The sequence below is a fragment of the Pogona vitticeps genome, chromosome 3, assembly GCF_051106095.1.
Source record: "Pogona vitticeps strain Pit_001003342236 chromosome 3, PviZW2.1, whole genome shotgun sequence".
NCBI lineage: Eukaryota > Metazoa > Chordata > Lepidosauria > Squamata > Agamidae > Pogona > Pogona vitticeps.
This window is the reverse complement of record NC_135785.1, coordinates 172,453,358-172,468,805: the sequence shown is the minus strand read 5'-3', so window position 1 is coordinate 172,468,805 and position 15,448 is coordinate 172,453,358. Positions and strand designations below refer to the sequence as shown.

Sequence of the window (15,448 nt, the reverse complement as noted above, 5' to 3'; positions counted from 1 at the left end):
CTGAAAACAACATTGGCAACAACTCTGGGAAACTAAAATTTGTTTATGATACTTCTAACAGCTATCTAAGTTGTTGGCCAAAAGCCGAGAATCAATGACCTTGAACACTTTATGGCTGTTTGGAATTCCCTTTCTTTTTGAGGACAGAACTGAACTACAGATAAATTAACCCTAGAAAACCCAATCCAGCCAAAGTGGAACTTCTAAACTGTATTCTGGTGCGGCGTTTACCCCGTGGCCCTTGCTTGTTTCACCAAACCCAGAGCTCACGAAGATATCCCAACACACCTCTTGACACGCTGCCACCAGTTGCTCTCTTTATCAACAAATCATTTCTTTTGAAAGACTAAGTCCCTCCAGTACTGACTTTTTAACAGAAACAGGTTTATTTATTACATGTGGTTTCAGAAATAATTCTTAAGCACATTCTTAAAGTTCCACAAAGCTTCAATATTTTTCTTTAATCTCTTCTATATTAATTAACACAAATCACTGCCTAATCACTCCTTAAACACTCTCTGCCTCAAAAACCCCAAAACGATTCTCTTCTCACTAGCTCTCTCTGACTCTGACTGACTCTCTTGCAAGCCCTGCCTCTTCAGCACCCCCTTTGGTTCCGCATCACAACCACATTAACATACAACTTAAGAATAATGCATAAGTTAGGGTAGGCGCCACACCTGGGTTCTGAACTTGATGGGACCTTGAGCCTTTAGGCGGGGAAAACTCTGAAAGACTGGATTCGAGCTTAACCTTAAAGATGATCAATTTATTAAAGTGGACCTATGGAAGCAAGTATTGATGGAACTGGGCCGATTACTTTAAGGATCTGGACAACTTTCACTTGGAATAGAAGGACAATTTTGGGATGAAACAAAATTTACTCTTCAAGCAATTTTAGAAATTGTGAGATCCCATAACTAAGAGGTGAAATTATTCAAGGAGCAGTTGAAGAAGAACTATAGTCAACAAGAGACAGGGAATAATGAACAAGGAAATGAGAGGGTGGTGGATGATGTATGCCAATTAGAAGAGGGCTCGAGGAAATTATAGGAGAAAATCTAGGAGATTTAACTCTAACCATGGAGCCAAGGAGAATTTTAGGTGTGTTGAGGGTAGATAAGGGGAGAGAATCAGCAGATCTAATTAAAAAGAGCCTGGAAGATGAGATATATCAAATGTATAAAATGTTCTCAGGTGGCATAAGGCACAGCAGAACTTTTAAGGACATAGAAACTAGAATTGGGAAAAGACAAATAAATGAAGGAGTTACTTAGAAAGATGAAAAAGGAAAAAAATATTAAGGCAGCCTTCAACGTGGCAAGCATGTATATACCTAATTTCTGGAATTTTAAGGGGGCATACTCTATACAGTGGTGCTCCGCAAGACAAGCGCCCTATTTAACGATGAAACCGCATTACAACGAACATTCTGCAATCGCAAAAGTGATTGCTTTACGATGGTTTCAATGGGGGAATTTCGCTTTGCAATGATTGGTTCCCTGCTTTGGGAACTGATTATCGCAAAATGACGATTTTCGGCCAGCTGATTGGCGGTTTCAAAATGGCCGCCGGGTTAAAAAAAATGGCTCCCCACTCTTTTCTGGGATGGATTCCTTGCTGCACGGGCAGCAAAAATGGCCACGCTATGGAGGATCTTCGCTAGACGGTGAGTTTCAAGCCCATAGGAACGCATTAATCGGGTTTTAATGTGTTTCTATGGGCTTTTTTATTTTGCATTACGACGTTTTCGTTCTACAGCGATTTCGCTGGAACAAATTAATGTCGTAATGTGAGGCACCACTGTATATTAGGGAAAAAAATGAAATAAGGGATCACTAATCGGGGTAAAGGCATAACTCAGTGGTTCTTAAGGTAAATTGAAGCTAGATACAAGGATGAGGTAAAACAAATAGTAATTAATGAATATACATTAGATATACAGTGGTGCCTCGCACAACGATTGCTTCATACAACGATGAATTCACACAGCGATGGTTTTTTTTGAGGAATTTCCCCCACCGTTTAACGATGTTCTCTATGGGGGAATTTCACTTAACGATGTCCCTTTTTGCTCATTTAAAAGTGTCTTAAAATGTTTGAAACCTGTTTTAAATGCTTGGATTCCATAGTGCACCTTGTGAAACATGTGCAAACTTAATTTGGTTTTGTTCTGAGTCTTCATTAATTTTTGGTGATTTTTTTATTTTCCCCATTTAAATCAATTGAATGGACAGTTCAATGCATTTAAATAGGGAAAACAAAAAATCACCAAAAATTAAGGACGACTCAGAACAACACCAAATTAAGTTTGCATAGGGTTCAGGAGGTGGGCTAACGATTGCAAGCATTTAAAACCTGTTCCAAACATTGTAAGACACTTAAAAATGAGCAAAAAGGGACATCGGAAAAGACTTCAAAAGCACTGAAGCCGGCTTCAGTGCTTTTGAAGCTCTTCTGTTTTCGCTCATTTGTAAGGGTCTTACAATGTTTGGAACAGGTTTTAAATGCTCACAATCGTTAGCCCACCTCCTGAACCCTATGCAAACTTAATTTGGTGTTGTTCTAAGTCGTCCTTAATTTTTAGTGATTTTTTAAATTTTCTCTCATTGGAATGTATTGAACTTTCCGTCCAATGCATTCCAATGAGAGAAACTTCAAGAAATCACCAAAAATTAAGGACGACTCAGAACAACACCAAATTAAGTTTGCATAGGGTTCAGGAGGTGGGCTAACGATTGCAAGCATTTAAAACCTGTTCCAAAAATTGTAAAGCACTTTTAAATGAGCGAAAACGGACATCGGAAAGAGCTTCAAAAGCAGGAAAACGGAGATCAAAGAGCCCTTTCCAATGTCCGTTTTCGCTCATTTAAAAGTGCCTTACAATGTTTGGAACAAGTTTTAAATGCTTGCCATCGTTAGCCCACCTCCTGAACCCTATGCAAACTTAATTTGGTGTTGTTCTGAGTCGTCCTTAATTTTTGGTGATTTTCTGAATTTTCTCTCGTTGGAATGCATTGGACGGAAAGTTCAATACATTCCAATGAGAGAAAATTTTAAAAATCACTAAAAATTAAGGACGACTCAGAACAACATCAAATTAAGTTTGCATAGGGTTCAAGAGGTGGGTTATCGATTGCAAGCATTTAAAACCTGTTCCAAACACTGTAAGGCACTTTTACAGGAGCGAAAAAGGACTTCGCAAAGCCACTGAAATGTATTGAGTCGGCTTCAATACATTCCAATGGAGGAAACATTGTTTCACTCAACGATGTTTCCTATGGGTTTTTTCACTTAAAGACGGCAATCTGTTCCAATTGGAACGGATTAACCGGTTTTCAATTCATTCCTATGGGAAATGGTGTTTCATAGAACGATGTTTCACACAACATTGATTTTTTTGGAACCAATTAACATCGTTGTGTGAGGCACCACTGTATTGATATAGACATGATAGAAAATGTGGAGATAAAATGACTAAACAATTATATAAAGAAAATCTGTATAAAATGCTGTAGAGAACATCTATTAGGTGTTAAGAACCTATTCAGTTAATACTGATATAAAATACAAAGTTTGTCAGTTAAATTACCTCAAAATTATATAAATTTGTAACTGGAATTACTTCTATTAGGTATGGTATTAAAGGACTTTGAGAACATTATATACTATGGGAGCAATATTATGATAGTAGCCAATATTGTATACTAAAATATACACATGAATGGCTTAAATCAGGGGTGTTCAACCTTTCATCTTCCATGGGCCACATTGGAAGATGAAAATTTTGTTTGGGCCGCACATAAATTTGGTGTGGGCCGCATGGGGGGGCAGCCCTAGCCGTTCTCCGCAGCCCTGCTCCAAGCGCGCTAACCGGCAGCTGTGATCTCAGACAGCAGAGGCTGCCAGCTTCGACTCCAGCGGCTTTATGGGTCAGGAGGGGGTCCTCCTATTGACGGGGATGGTGCAATGCAGTCACACAGCCCCCCTCTCCCCTTCCCCTCCTGCTCCTTCCTTCCCTCTCTCTCCCCCCTACCATTGTGATGTGCCCCGCCGCATTCCGGCCGCAAGCGCCGGCAGTGTAACTTGAAACTTTGGAATTTCTTTTAAAATAAAAAATTGCACTGGGCCACATTACGAGCTGACCTGGGCCGCATGCGGCCCGCAGGTTGGACAAGCCTGGTTTAAATGTTTTAAAAATGTATAGATTTTGAAGGGACAACTAAGAAGACACCAAGATGCAAAAAAAAAAAAATTATTATAAGCAACCCAATGTTTAACATGCACTAATTGAATGTAGTTAGATTGAAAAACTAATACAATGTTATTTTTTAAAAAAAGAAGCGACTCTGGAAAGATCAGAATTTTTCTTCGTATAATGACTATTAACTGTTATATCTTAACTATCTACAAATAATGATGTATAGATACATAATCTTTGTTTGTTGTGTTACGTGACATTAAGTAAGAACCGACTTACAGTCACCCTAATAGAACTTTGAAACTATCTACAAATAATGATGCATAGATACATAATTTTGTTTGTTATGTTACGTGCCGTTAAGTAAGAACCGACTTACAGTCACCCTAATAGAACTTTGAAAGTAAGTGAAATATTGAGTGGCTTTACCAGTTCCACACCCAAAGTGCAATTTCATGAACCTAGGCCTAGCACTCTACACATTACACCACACTGGGTATCAAATGTAATCTTATTAATTATTCTCTACAATACAAATTATCTAAAGTCACTTAAATTTAGCAAACCTACCAGCCCACAAAGAATTACAAAAATGGATGGAAAATCTACTGTATGACATATTTTCTATCAAGAAGAGCAATGGATGATCACCTGGTGAATTTGTTGCAGAAGTGGAACCTGAACCAAGGATATCCCCAGAAACATGTTTAACCAGCAGGCTGTAAGTACTCAACCTTTCTTCACAACCATCTCAATATTTTCAATTGGTTTCTCAACACTCCTGAAACATTTCAGCAAATTATTTTTCTGCATTCCACCCACCCCCCAGCTCTAGACATTACATTGGCCATCTATACCGCCTGTCCATAGATGGTTCTTGCTTCTTTTAATAAGCCCTATTTGGAGACAAACACAGCAGTGCCCATGCAGGTAATGCCCTGCTCAATTACGCAGAGAAGAAATGTATTAATTTTCACTTCTGGCATGAATAATAATAATAATGAAGTACCATCGGAAACTGGAGGACCAATGCCTGAAGAATGTCAACTTTGCCCATTACTACCAGGCCCCAAACAATTTGCAGCCTCTGAGTCAATCTAGCAGGCATTTCAGCGAGGGCTTACCTTTGCCGAAATGCCTTCTTCTTGGCATTAAAGAGAACAAATCTAGTTTCAGAACAAAAAAATAACCTTATTTTTAGATATCCACATTATTATTCTTAGGCAACAACACTCCAAGTGAAGCATGATCCACCCACACACCTTCCCAAAAATACACGAGGTGGGAGAAGGGGAACTGTTGCTTCTGAATTGTTGGGCGCTTGCCCTCATTCCAATCTATTTCGGATGTACCAGAGGATACAGTTCATCTGGTTTTGCATCTTCTTGACCCATTTCAATGCTCTGTTATTGTTCTTACCTCAAACAATATATAGCAATGCTGCAGTGAATGGTATCTCTCCTAAAGTAGTTCACATACTGAGAGACACTTAGAGCAAACTGGGTGAAGGGGGGGTAGGGGGGATCTGAGAGAAGGTAAGTTTTTGCTGTTCCAGTAACAGGAGTGCCTGCTGGGAGACACAATGAAGGTCCAAAGTACACAAAGCTGTCTAGGAATTCAATAGCTAGCAGGAGGCCTATTTACAGCAATTGAGATTTCGTGGATTGGGGGTGGGGAGGCCTTTTAAAAAGCAGTCAGCCACTTCCCAGCATTATCAGGCAACCCAGTACCTTTATTGAGTATCCACATCCTAGAACCCTAGTTCTATCCTAACTCCTTCAGAAATTGCTAAAGAGTATGCCACTGGCAGGTGAAATTCCATCGTGCTCCAATGTAACTTTACTGGCATGTTTGCTCTCTCTGGTCGCTGCACTGTGCCAGCATCACACTCTACTTCACTTCATGTGATCACTACTTGAAACAACCACTGATCCTTAACTTTGGTTGCACTCCATCTTTTATACCACTTTCCCTTCTTTTCCATCTGCTCAAGACCCACAGCATTCACAGAGTCTCGAATCGACACTGCCTTGCTGCCCAGTCTCATCTGTGATGATGTCTGGCCTTTCTCTTTGTCTATTACTCATTTATCTTATTTCTGGGACTGGACTTTCTCACTTGTATTTCAAACAGTGACGCATATAATGCAGAAGCCTAGGAAAAAGCTAAAGGAATACAAAAATGACTGAATAAATATACAATAATACACAATAAATGCTTTGCTGTCCTTGTATAGTTTTGCAGAAAACTAACAGGAGTGAGCTGTGTAACTGGCTACGTGCAAATAACTACTTGGAGGCATATAGCCAAGGGGGTGTGCATACATCCACTTAGTAAGTCTGCATTACCTTGGCAATAACTAAGGAAATTCTTTGTAAATGCCCAGTTTGCCAAGAAGTTGAACACACAACCTGAGAAAGTGGTAAACTGTTCTCTCTATTCATCTCTGATCATGTAACATTAAAATCCTGTTCTATAGGATGATTTTCCTCATTGGGAGACAGCGTAAGAAACACGATAAACTAGCAATGCCTGCTGAAACCCTTCTGAGAGAATTGTTTGTAAAAACACTGTTCATACACTATAAGGGAATTATTTTTGAACACAGCAAGAAACGATTTTCAAAGTGTTTCCAAAGAATCAAAAAGCAGGTTTGGCTATTAACTACAAAACAGTTAAGTTATATATTACATATGACATACCACTTACAAAGAATCTCACACCTGATCTATATTACACATATCAATCCCAAAGCATGTTAGAAACTGACTTTGTCTGTCAACTGACATCTGAATTTGTGAGAACACAAAATTAAGAAAATGCTACTTCCACATGTTCATTTGGGTTTCAGTTTGAGTACTTTGTTGGGAACTATTATATTTCTAAATTTATCCCTACTGTTTTTACTGGACACTTGAAGATATATATAGTGGGGAATGTTAACATGCATCATATAAGTCCAGTTGTCTGAAACAGAGATTAATGCCATTTCCATGTTAATTTTCTACTGCATGGCAAACATGGCTTCATCTCTGCCTAACATGTGGATGTTGGTAAGCATGGCTAAGCATGTAGAAGTGGGAGAAAGAAAACTGTGTTAGCACAAGTGAATAAGAAAGCCACAGATAACTGCTATCAGCTTATTCTAGCTGGCTACTGTTGGCTCTTTGCTGCAATTTGATGCCTAGAAGTTGGCTGCTTTGAATTAAATGCCACCAAAATGTTTCCATGATTAAATTGCAGCGGATGTGTTGCCCCACAGAAGATAAAGTTAACAGTTATAATGTGCCTTTGACTGTCTCAATATCTCAAAGCAGGGATACCAACACTTTTTTTCCTTTACATAATACCCTTTTCGTCATAGACTGGAAAAAGCTTTTCTAGAAATGCTGCAGGATGAGTCATAAACTGCAAGGCAGTAAAGCATTTCACTGATGATAACTTGATGCAGTACGATTAAGCCAGGACTTGTTTTCCATTTTATCCAATTTTGGTTTTTCACCAGACTCCTACTTTTCCACCTTTAAAAATCCAGGCTCATCTATGATGCACACAAACACGCTGAAAGCTACGTGTGCATTGCCACATGTCAGCTACTTTCTGTACATAAATCAACTATAATCTCATATTTATATAAATGTTAGGTAATGCTCTGTAGTTTGCAGGGCTTATTTACCCTTTTGTAAGTGACACACGTTTTGAAAGTGCTAGCCTGGAACCTAACTTGTTCCACTTGATCAAATCAGAACATTAAAAAATATATACTTGTTTTGGACTACATCTTCCACAATCCCTCAGTCAGCACGGCCACTGGCGGGATCACAGGTCAAAATGATAACTTTCTCAAACTCTGGATAAATTCACTAACTTCTCTAGCCTTTACAAATTATTCATTTGGAATCTGTTCACCATACCCTGACAAGATACGTACCACTGTTGGGCAGCTCCATTTACAGTTTTTTATACTGTTTTCAACCATCTAGCAGGCAGCTAGTATTGCAACGGGTGTTTTTAGAAAATATGCCAAGGTTTCCTATGGGTTGAGACCCTAGGACTTAGAAACAAACATGTTATTTTTAATACTGTATATGCCAAGTTGGGATAGCTATCCTTCTTCCTTAATCAAAAGTAAATATGGTAGATCATGATCAAGATTGGTCACCTTTACCATTCCAGAAGTCATGGGTATCGTGGCAAGAGGGCTACCTGAAAGGATTGCAAAAGCTAGTACAGTACTAGTGGTCTGTCTCAGAAAACCCAATATCCCAAATGTCGGAAACAGGGAAACAGATGGGACAAAATGTTAACACACCCTAACCCCACATTAAGATTTCCCATTCAAACTGGTTATCTCTCATTTACTTTTGAATAAGGAAAAAATTAGCTGGTTGTTGTGGGTTTTTCGGGCTCTTTGGACGTGTTCTGAAGGTTGTTCTTCCTAATGTTTTGCCAGTCTCTGTGGCCGGCATCTTCAGAGGACAAGAGTCAGAACTCTGTCTGTGCTCTGGTGCAGTTTGTTTGGATAGTTGAGTATTTATAGCTGTGGGATCAGCTTTTGTCCTTTTCAGGAGATGGGTGACAGTTACAGAAGTTTGAGAATGCCTAGTTACAGAACTTTGGGGGTACCCTAATAGAAGAGAAACTGTTATTTCCATGCTGACATTTCAAAAGGTCAGGCTGATCTGAGGAAGTTTAGCATACAGAAAAGCACACGTCCAAGTCTAGAAGTATAGTAATGCAAAATGCTCTAGACTCCAGCCTCTGCATCACCTCAAGATAAGTAGATTAGAAAAGTTGCTCTGCCAATCCAAATGTGTCTATTATGTGCGTTTTTGGAGACATAGGATCCATGCCTTAATTCATCTTGCAAATTCTAAAAAAGGAACTACACTTAGCATCAGAATATTCAAAGTCTCTCTTGTTTTGCAATCACTTTTCATAGTTTTACTTAAGCTTATTAATGTCATATAGGTAGAGAATGCTAACCTGGTCCTTTCAGGGAGAGACTCATACTGTGTTGCTACAATGAATTCTAAACAGTGGGACCCAATTCTATATGTGGGTCTCCCATTCAGGAGAGGACTTTTATACTGTGTTGCAACAATGAATAATGGGGGTAAACATTCATTGACTCTGACTACGCTATTTGCATCTTCCAAGGTCTCCAATTAGCTTCAGTTTGTAGTGAAAATGGATTGTTCCAATCCAGACCTCAATTCAGGCAGGATGAGGCCCACCAGGCAATACTTTAGGTCAGTGGTTCTTAATCTTGGTTACTCAGGTGTTTTTTAACTGCAGCTCCCAGAAACCCCAGCCAGCACAGCTGGTGGTGAAGGCTTCTGGGAGTTGCAGTCCAAAAACACCTGAGTAACCCAAGGTTAAGAACCACTGCTTTAGGTGGATAATTACCCCTCATCACCAGGAAGGCTACCCATCCATCTCATCATTGCTGCCTGATGGCTGCTGCCAACCAGATCCCTGCACTGTTCTGCAGATGTTTCAAATCAAGGCATCAGGGCGGGTGCTCTGGATACCCCCACAAGGCACTCTCCTGCTGTGCAGCTCCAAAGAGTGACTCTTCGTATCATGTCTTGTTCTGCGAACCTCTCAAAGGGAAGTGAGCGAGCTTCTGAAAATGCCACAGAAGGAAAAAAATTGACAGCACAGTTTTCCAATGCCTCACTCCAAGGTGGTCTTTTAGGAGCACTGTGAACTCTGGTGCAAGCAGTTTTAGTGATCACCTCATGCACATGGTGGCGCTGCAGGCTAAACCGCAGAAGCCTTTGTGTGCTGCAGGGTCAGAAGGCCAGCAGTCGTAAGATCGAATCCACGTGACGGAGTGAGCTCCCGTCGCTTTGTCCCAGCTCCTCGCCAACCTAGCAGTTCGAAAGCATGTCAGTTCGAGTAGATAAATAGGTACCATCTCAGTAGGAAGGTAAAACGGCGTTCCCTAGTCACGCTGGCCACGTGACCACGGAAACTGTCTTCGGACAAGCGCTGGCTCTAGAGCTTGAAAATGGGAGGAGCACCGCCCCCTAGAGTCGGACACGACTGGACTAAAAATGTCAAGGGGAACCTTTACCTTTACCTCATTCACAATAACACCCCATGAAGAAGCAGGTAGTAGTAGAAAGAGGCAGTGTATAGCCTCCTGCCTCAGATGGCAAAATATCTTGGGCTACCCTTGGGAATAATATTGCCATTTTGTTAAAAAAAATACCCACATGCCAAAACAGGATAGTTAACAGTTATGCAGAGTACCAGAATATGTATCCGCAAATTCTGCAATGATGGGGTACCTGCTGCATGTTTTGAGTAGACTTGTTAAACAAAAAAAGGTGAACAAGGAAAGAAATTAATCTACTGCATCCATGAAGTATGGATAAAGGTGACTCATAATGACCTTATTCCACAATGTACATATTTTAGAGCGTAGATGGCTCTTGACAGATCACAGAGATCCATCAGATCCTGGGCCACAAGCCACGTGTTTTAGAAACTCTGTCGCATACATTCATTGCATTCAGACTCAACAACCACTGTGGCTAGACAGGCAGAAAATGGTGTGGTCCTGCACAGTTCTTGCAAGAGAACATTTGAAAAGCAGTGCAGCAACATAGTATACAAAGGAATGAATGGCTAGCTCCAACAGACTACTGTATATCCTTTCTGAGTTCCCAAACTAAAGTTCCACAACATGCTATATTCTAAGAAGGAGCTAATTGTGTCACAATGTTACATCTTAGCTTCTCCTGCTATAATACAATAAACAAACAAAAACTTCATGAAGCAGTTCCCATTAAGCTTTTTCCAATTCCTAGATCAAAATCTCAATTTCTTGCTGCAAGAGAAATTTAATATTCCCCATGATAGGCTGCAACGAACAGAAAGTTTGGTCTACTTCTTATAGGGATTTATTTGCCTGCAAAAGAGTGGCAACTACTAGAATACTGTACATCCTACATCGTTATCAAGAGCTCCTTGGCTACTTCTTTTCTTTAATGTGCCAAAACACTGCTAATATAACCTCAATTTGTCAAGGCATAGACGTCAAACGCTGCCTGTCAATCTAAATACACGGTTTAGAAAACCCAAGCGTCGTCTGGGTGGAAACGCCCACCTCCGAGACCAGCGGGGAACGTTACACGGGCCTTCCATCCCCCCTTCCCACCCACCCCCCATTCAGACATCCCTAATCCGCTCCCTAGATAAGGAAGAGGGCCGCAAGAATGCCACTTGGCCTGTTTTCCCTCTGTGAGCCAAGCAAGTCCCCCGCACGCAGGTCGGATTACGGCAGCCGCGTCAGGGGGGGAGACATGGCGGAGCGGTGGGTCGGGCTGCCCTTCGCGGCTGCTGCTGCTGTGGAGAAAGGAAAGCAAGCCGGGCCGCGACGGGGGCAGCGCCCGAGTGGGGGGGGGGGAGGAACTCACCGAGCTCCAGGGCCTGGTTGTACTTCTCGAGGGCGGCCGCCGGCTCCTGCCGTTCCCACAAGGCGTCCCCTTCGGCCGCCAGCCGGCGCGCTCGGCTCTCGGCCGGGAACCATTTCTCCAGGAGATTCCCCAGGACCACGTTGACGCGGAGGCCGGCGGGCGCCGGAGGGGCCGCGCCGGGGCCCGGGGGGGCCGCCGAAGTGGAAGGGCGCCGGGCGGCGCAGCGGGCGCAGTCCCCCCCTCCGCCGCCGCCACTGCCGCCGCCCTGGGCGCACCGCTTGCAGTGGGTGTGCCCGCAGTGGAGAGTCACCGGCTCGGAAAGGAGGCGGCGGCACAAAGGGCAGCCCAGGGGCCCCGGCGGGCGGCAGCAAGCGGGGTCCCCCAACGAGTCGGCCCCCTCCGGAGAGTCGCCGCCGCCGCCTCCTCCAGGCCCCGGCCCCGGCGGCAGCCGCAGCTGCTTCTCGCGGATGATGAGGGCGCAGCTCTCGGCCAACTCCCGCAGCTCCTCCGGCCGCAGTCGGGCCAAGCGGGCGGCGGCGCTGTACGAATCCAGCGCCTCGGCCAGGCGCCCGGCGCGGGCCAGCGCGTCCCCTTGGCGAAGGCAAAGGCCCCGGTCGGGTTGCGGCAGCTCGGCCAGCTGCGAGCCCAGGATCTCGGCCGCCAGGGCGAACTGACCCCCGCGGAAAGCCTCCTCGGCCACTTGCAGCATCTCCGGGCAGGGACTCCCGCCCCCGCCGCCGCCGCTCCCGAAAAGGGCCTGGGGGTGGGCGTGCGCCGGCTGGCCGGTGTCGGGCCCCCGCTCCATGTTTGCGCTGGGAGCCCGGCTAGGTGGGTGTGGTGGCGGCGGTGGGCGCTGCTGCTGCTGCCGCCGCTATGGCTCCCACTCCATTGTCGAGCTCAGCCTCTTTCTCTCTTTCTCTCTTTCTGCGAGGAGGCGGAAGAAAGGTGGGTGGGTAGGTGGGCGGAGACCATCACCCTCCCGAGCGCCCCCGCCGCGCCCCCGCCTTCATCCCCCGTCCGGTGGCTCCCGGGGTCGGACCCCGTTTGCCCGCCTGCGTCTGGAGAGCGGGGAGCGCAGCGAGCTCTGTCTCTGGCGTCCCCAGAGGAGACGGCGTCGGGGTCAGGGGGAGGAGACCGGGGCGGGCGCTCGCTCCCTCTCTCCCTCCTCCCGGCACCCGCGAGCGGGCGGCGGAGACTATTCTGGGCTCGGGCGCTTATGCAACGCCGCGCCGGTTGTATAACGCATTCTCCCCGGCTGAGGGCAGCACCGCCCTCCGGAGCCCGCCCAGGCTCCGGCCTGGTGAGCGCGGCGCACATGCTCTCGGCTCGCCGCTCCGCCCGCCGCGCACGTGTGTCTGTGGCCCGAGCGAGGTCGGGCGCCAGTGGAAGGGGGGGGGCTGGTGGCGGGGCGAGTGGCGGGGGTTGCGCGCCTCTGCGCTCTGAGGGGGCCTCCTCCCCTCTTTTGCTGTGCCCCACAGCGTGCGCCCGCGTAGGTTTCGGGGGTATTCGCCTCTGTTTACAAACGTTAAATAGGACAAACTGGGTTTATATAACACTCATTTTTAAAAAAAGAATAAACAGCCTCAAGTTTATAGTCTTCTTATCTAAAGTTCCGCGAGCTTGTTTTGGGTGGGTTCTCTTTAAAGCTACGTCAAACCTGTATTTGCTTTCCTCTTAACAGTACTAGAGATGGGTCAAACGTCTGGATGTGTCTGTCACAGCGCAGTTCAGCTTTATGTGTTATAAAATCTCCAGTTTATGACGAGTCCAATAAGCTTTTCAAGGTGTGTGAGAGAATTGGAGGCTTAGCATTGCCACACACATACACGCCCGGACTTTGCCACTTTGTGTTGTTGGGGGGATTTTAAAAAATTCTTCCCTTTTTTTGGTGGAGAGAAAACATAGAGAAGTCTACCCAGTGCCACCTCAGAAAAGGCAAAATGATGGGTGATTTTCGATTAAAGGTAACAAAAAATTTTTTACAGGTAACACATGCTTGCGTTCTTTCTTCTTATACAGTAAGGAGACACATTTCCACACACCCGTCTTTAGAGAGCAAAACATGAACAAGAGGAAGGGAGAGGTGGCCTTAACGACTCCAGGTATGGGGTAGCAGCAAATCAAAAGTAATGGACTGCAACTCAGGAGGCCTGGGTTTGAATCCAGGCTCAGGCAGGCAATCTCACTGGGGATGTGGAATTGGTATAACCACTCCTTAAATACCTTCAAAGTCCTTTTAGGGTTGCTATAAGTTAGTTCCAACTTGAGAGCACAGAACAACAAATGACTCCAAATATCACTAAATAAATAAATAGCCTATGTAGTGTACTTGTTATTTTTTCCAAAACATTTGCACTTGTGATACAGAACAAAACAAGCACTAATGGATTTATTCTAATGGGAACTTTGTGGATGACAGTGAACAAAATAAATCTATTAAAGCTCATATGAAAATTTACTAGTGCTAAAGGTGCCACAAAAGTTTGTTTGTTTGTTGTTGTTATACATGCAGAAACAAGCTACCTCTATAAAAAATGCTGTAATGGTTAGGAATAAAAGCAATTCATTTCCACACTTAACTATTACTGATAGCAAAAATGGGCCTTTTGAATTCAGGAACTGAGGGAATAAATGCTGGTCAGGTCACCTAATTTCCTGCTGTGCTTCATGACATGACGTTCCATAGCATAAGCATACTCTGACTCACTATACCGTAGCTGCAATTTTACATACTTTTGCTAAGAAGTAAACTCAACTGAATAAAAAAAAATTGGACAGCTTCCCAAGCTCAGTAAAATGTGACACATTCCCATACAATAAGCAGATAATTCTGCTGTATTTGATCGCAAACCTTCACTGAAAATAAAAGAAGTGTCACACTGGCTTACAGTAAACTCTTTAATCAAATTTAATGTGTTAAAAAGAAATACAATATTTCTAGAATTGAATCATTTCAAACAGCAAGTAGAGGGTTACATATTTTCTTTATATATATATATATATATATATATATATATATATATATATATATATATATATATATATATATATATATATATATATATATATATATATATATATATATATGTGTGTGTGTGTGTGTGTGTGTGTGTGTGTGTGTGTGTGTGTGTGTGTGTGTGTGTGTGTGTATGTATATATATGTATATGTATGTATGTATGTATGTATGTATGTGTGTATGTATGTGTATGTATATGAATATGTATATGTATATATATATGTATGTATGTGTATATATATATGTATATACATGTATATATATATATGTACGTATGTATGTATACAGTGGTGCCTTGCATTACGACATTCATTTGTTCCAGCGAAATCGCTGTAGAACGAAAACGTAATGCGAAATAAAAAAGCCCATAGAAATGCATTAAAACCCGATTAATGCGTTCCTATGGGCTTGAAACTCACCGTCCAGCAAAGATCCTCCATAGCGCGGCCATTTTTGCTGCCCATGCAGCAAGGAATCCATCCCAGAAAAGAGCGGGGAGCCATTTTTTTTAACCCGGCGGCCATTTTGGAACCGCCGATCAGCTGGCCGAAAATTGTTGTTTTGCGAGAATCGGTTCCCGAAGCAGGGAACTGATAATCGCAAAACGAAAAAAGCCCATTTAAAACATCATAAAGCGATCGCTTTTGCGATCGCAAAAAGTTCGTTGTGATCCGATTTTGTCGTTAAACGGGGCGCTCATCTTGCGAGGCACCACTGTATATGTATGTATGTACAGTGGTGCCTCGCTTAGCAATGTTAATCCGTGCAGCAAAAATCGCTGCTAAGCGATTTCATCGCTA

General features: G+C 43.5%; 1 protein-coding gene across 1 annotated transcript in view; it reads right to left on the bottom strand.

Annotated features, from left to right (window-relative positions):
- Positions 1-12,582, bottom strand: part of LONRF2 (LON peptidase N-terminal domain and ring finger 2) — a 43,174-nt gene extending 30,592 nt beyond the window's left edge. The window contains exon 1 of the mRNA XM_072994487.2: positions 11,632-12,582. Coding sequence (XP_072850588.2) covers positions 11,632-12,436 — 805 coding nt within the window. The 5' untranslated portion in view covers positions 12,437-12,582. The remainder of the gene's footprint in view (positions 1-11,631) is intronic.
- Positions 12,583-15,448: the final 2,866 nt, after the last annotated feature.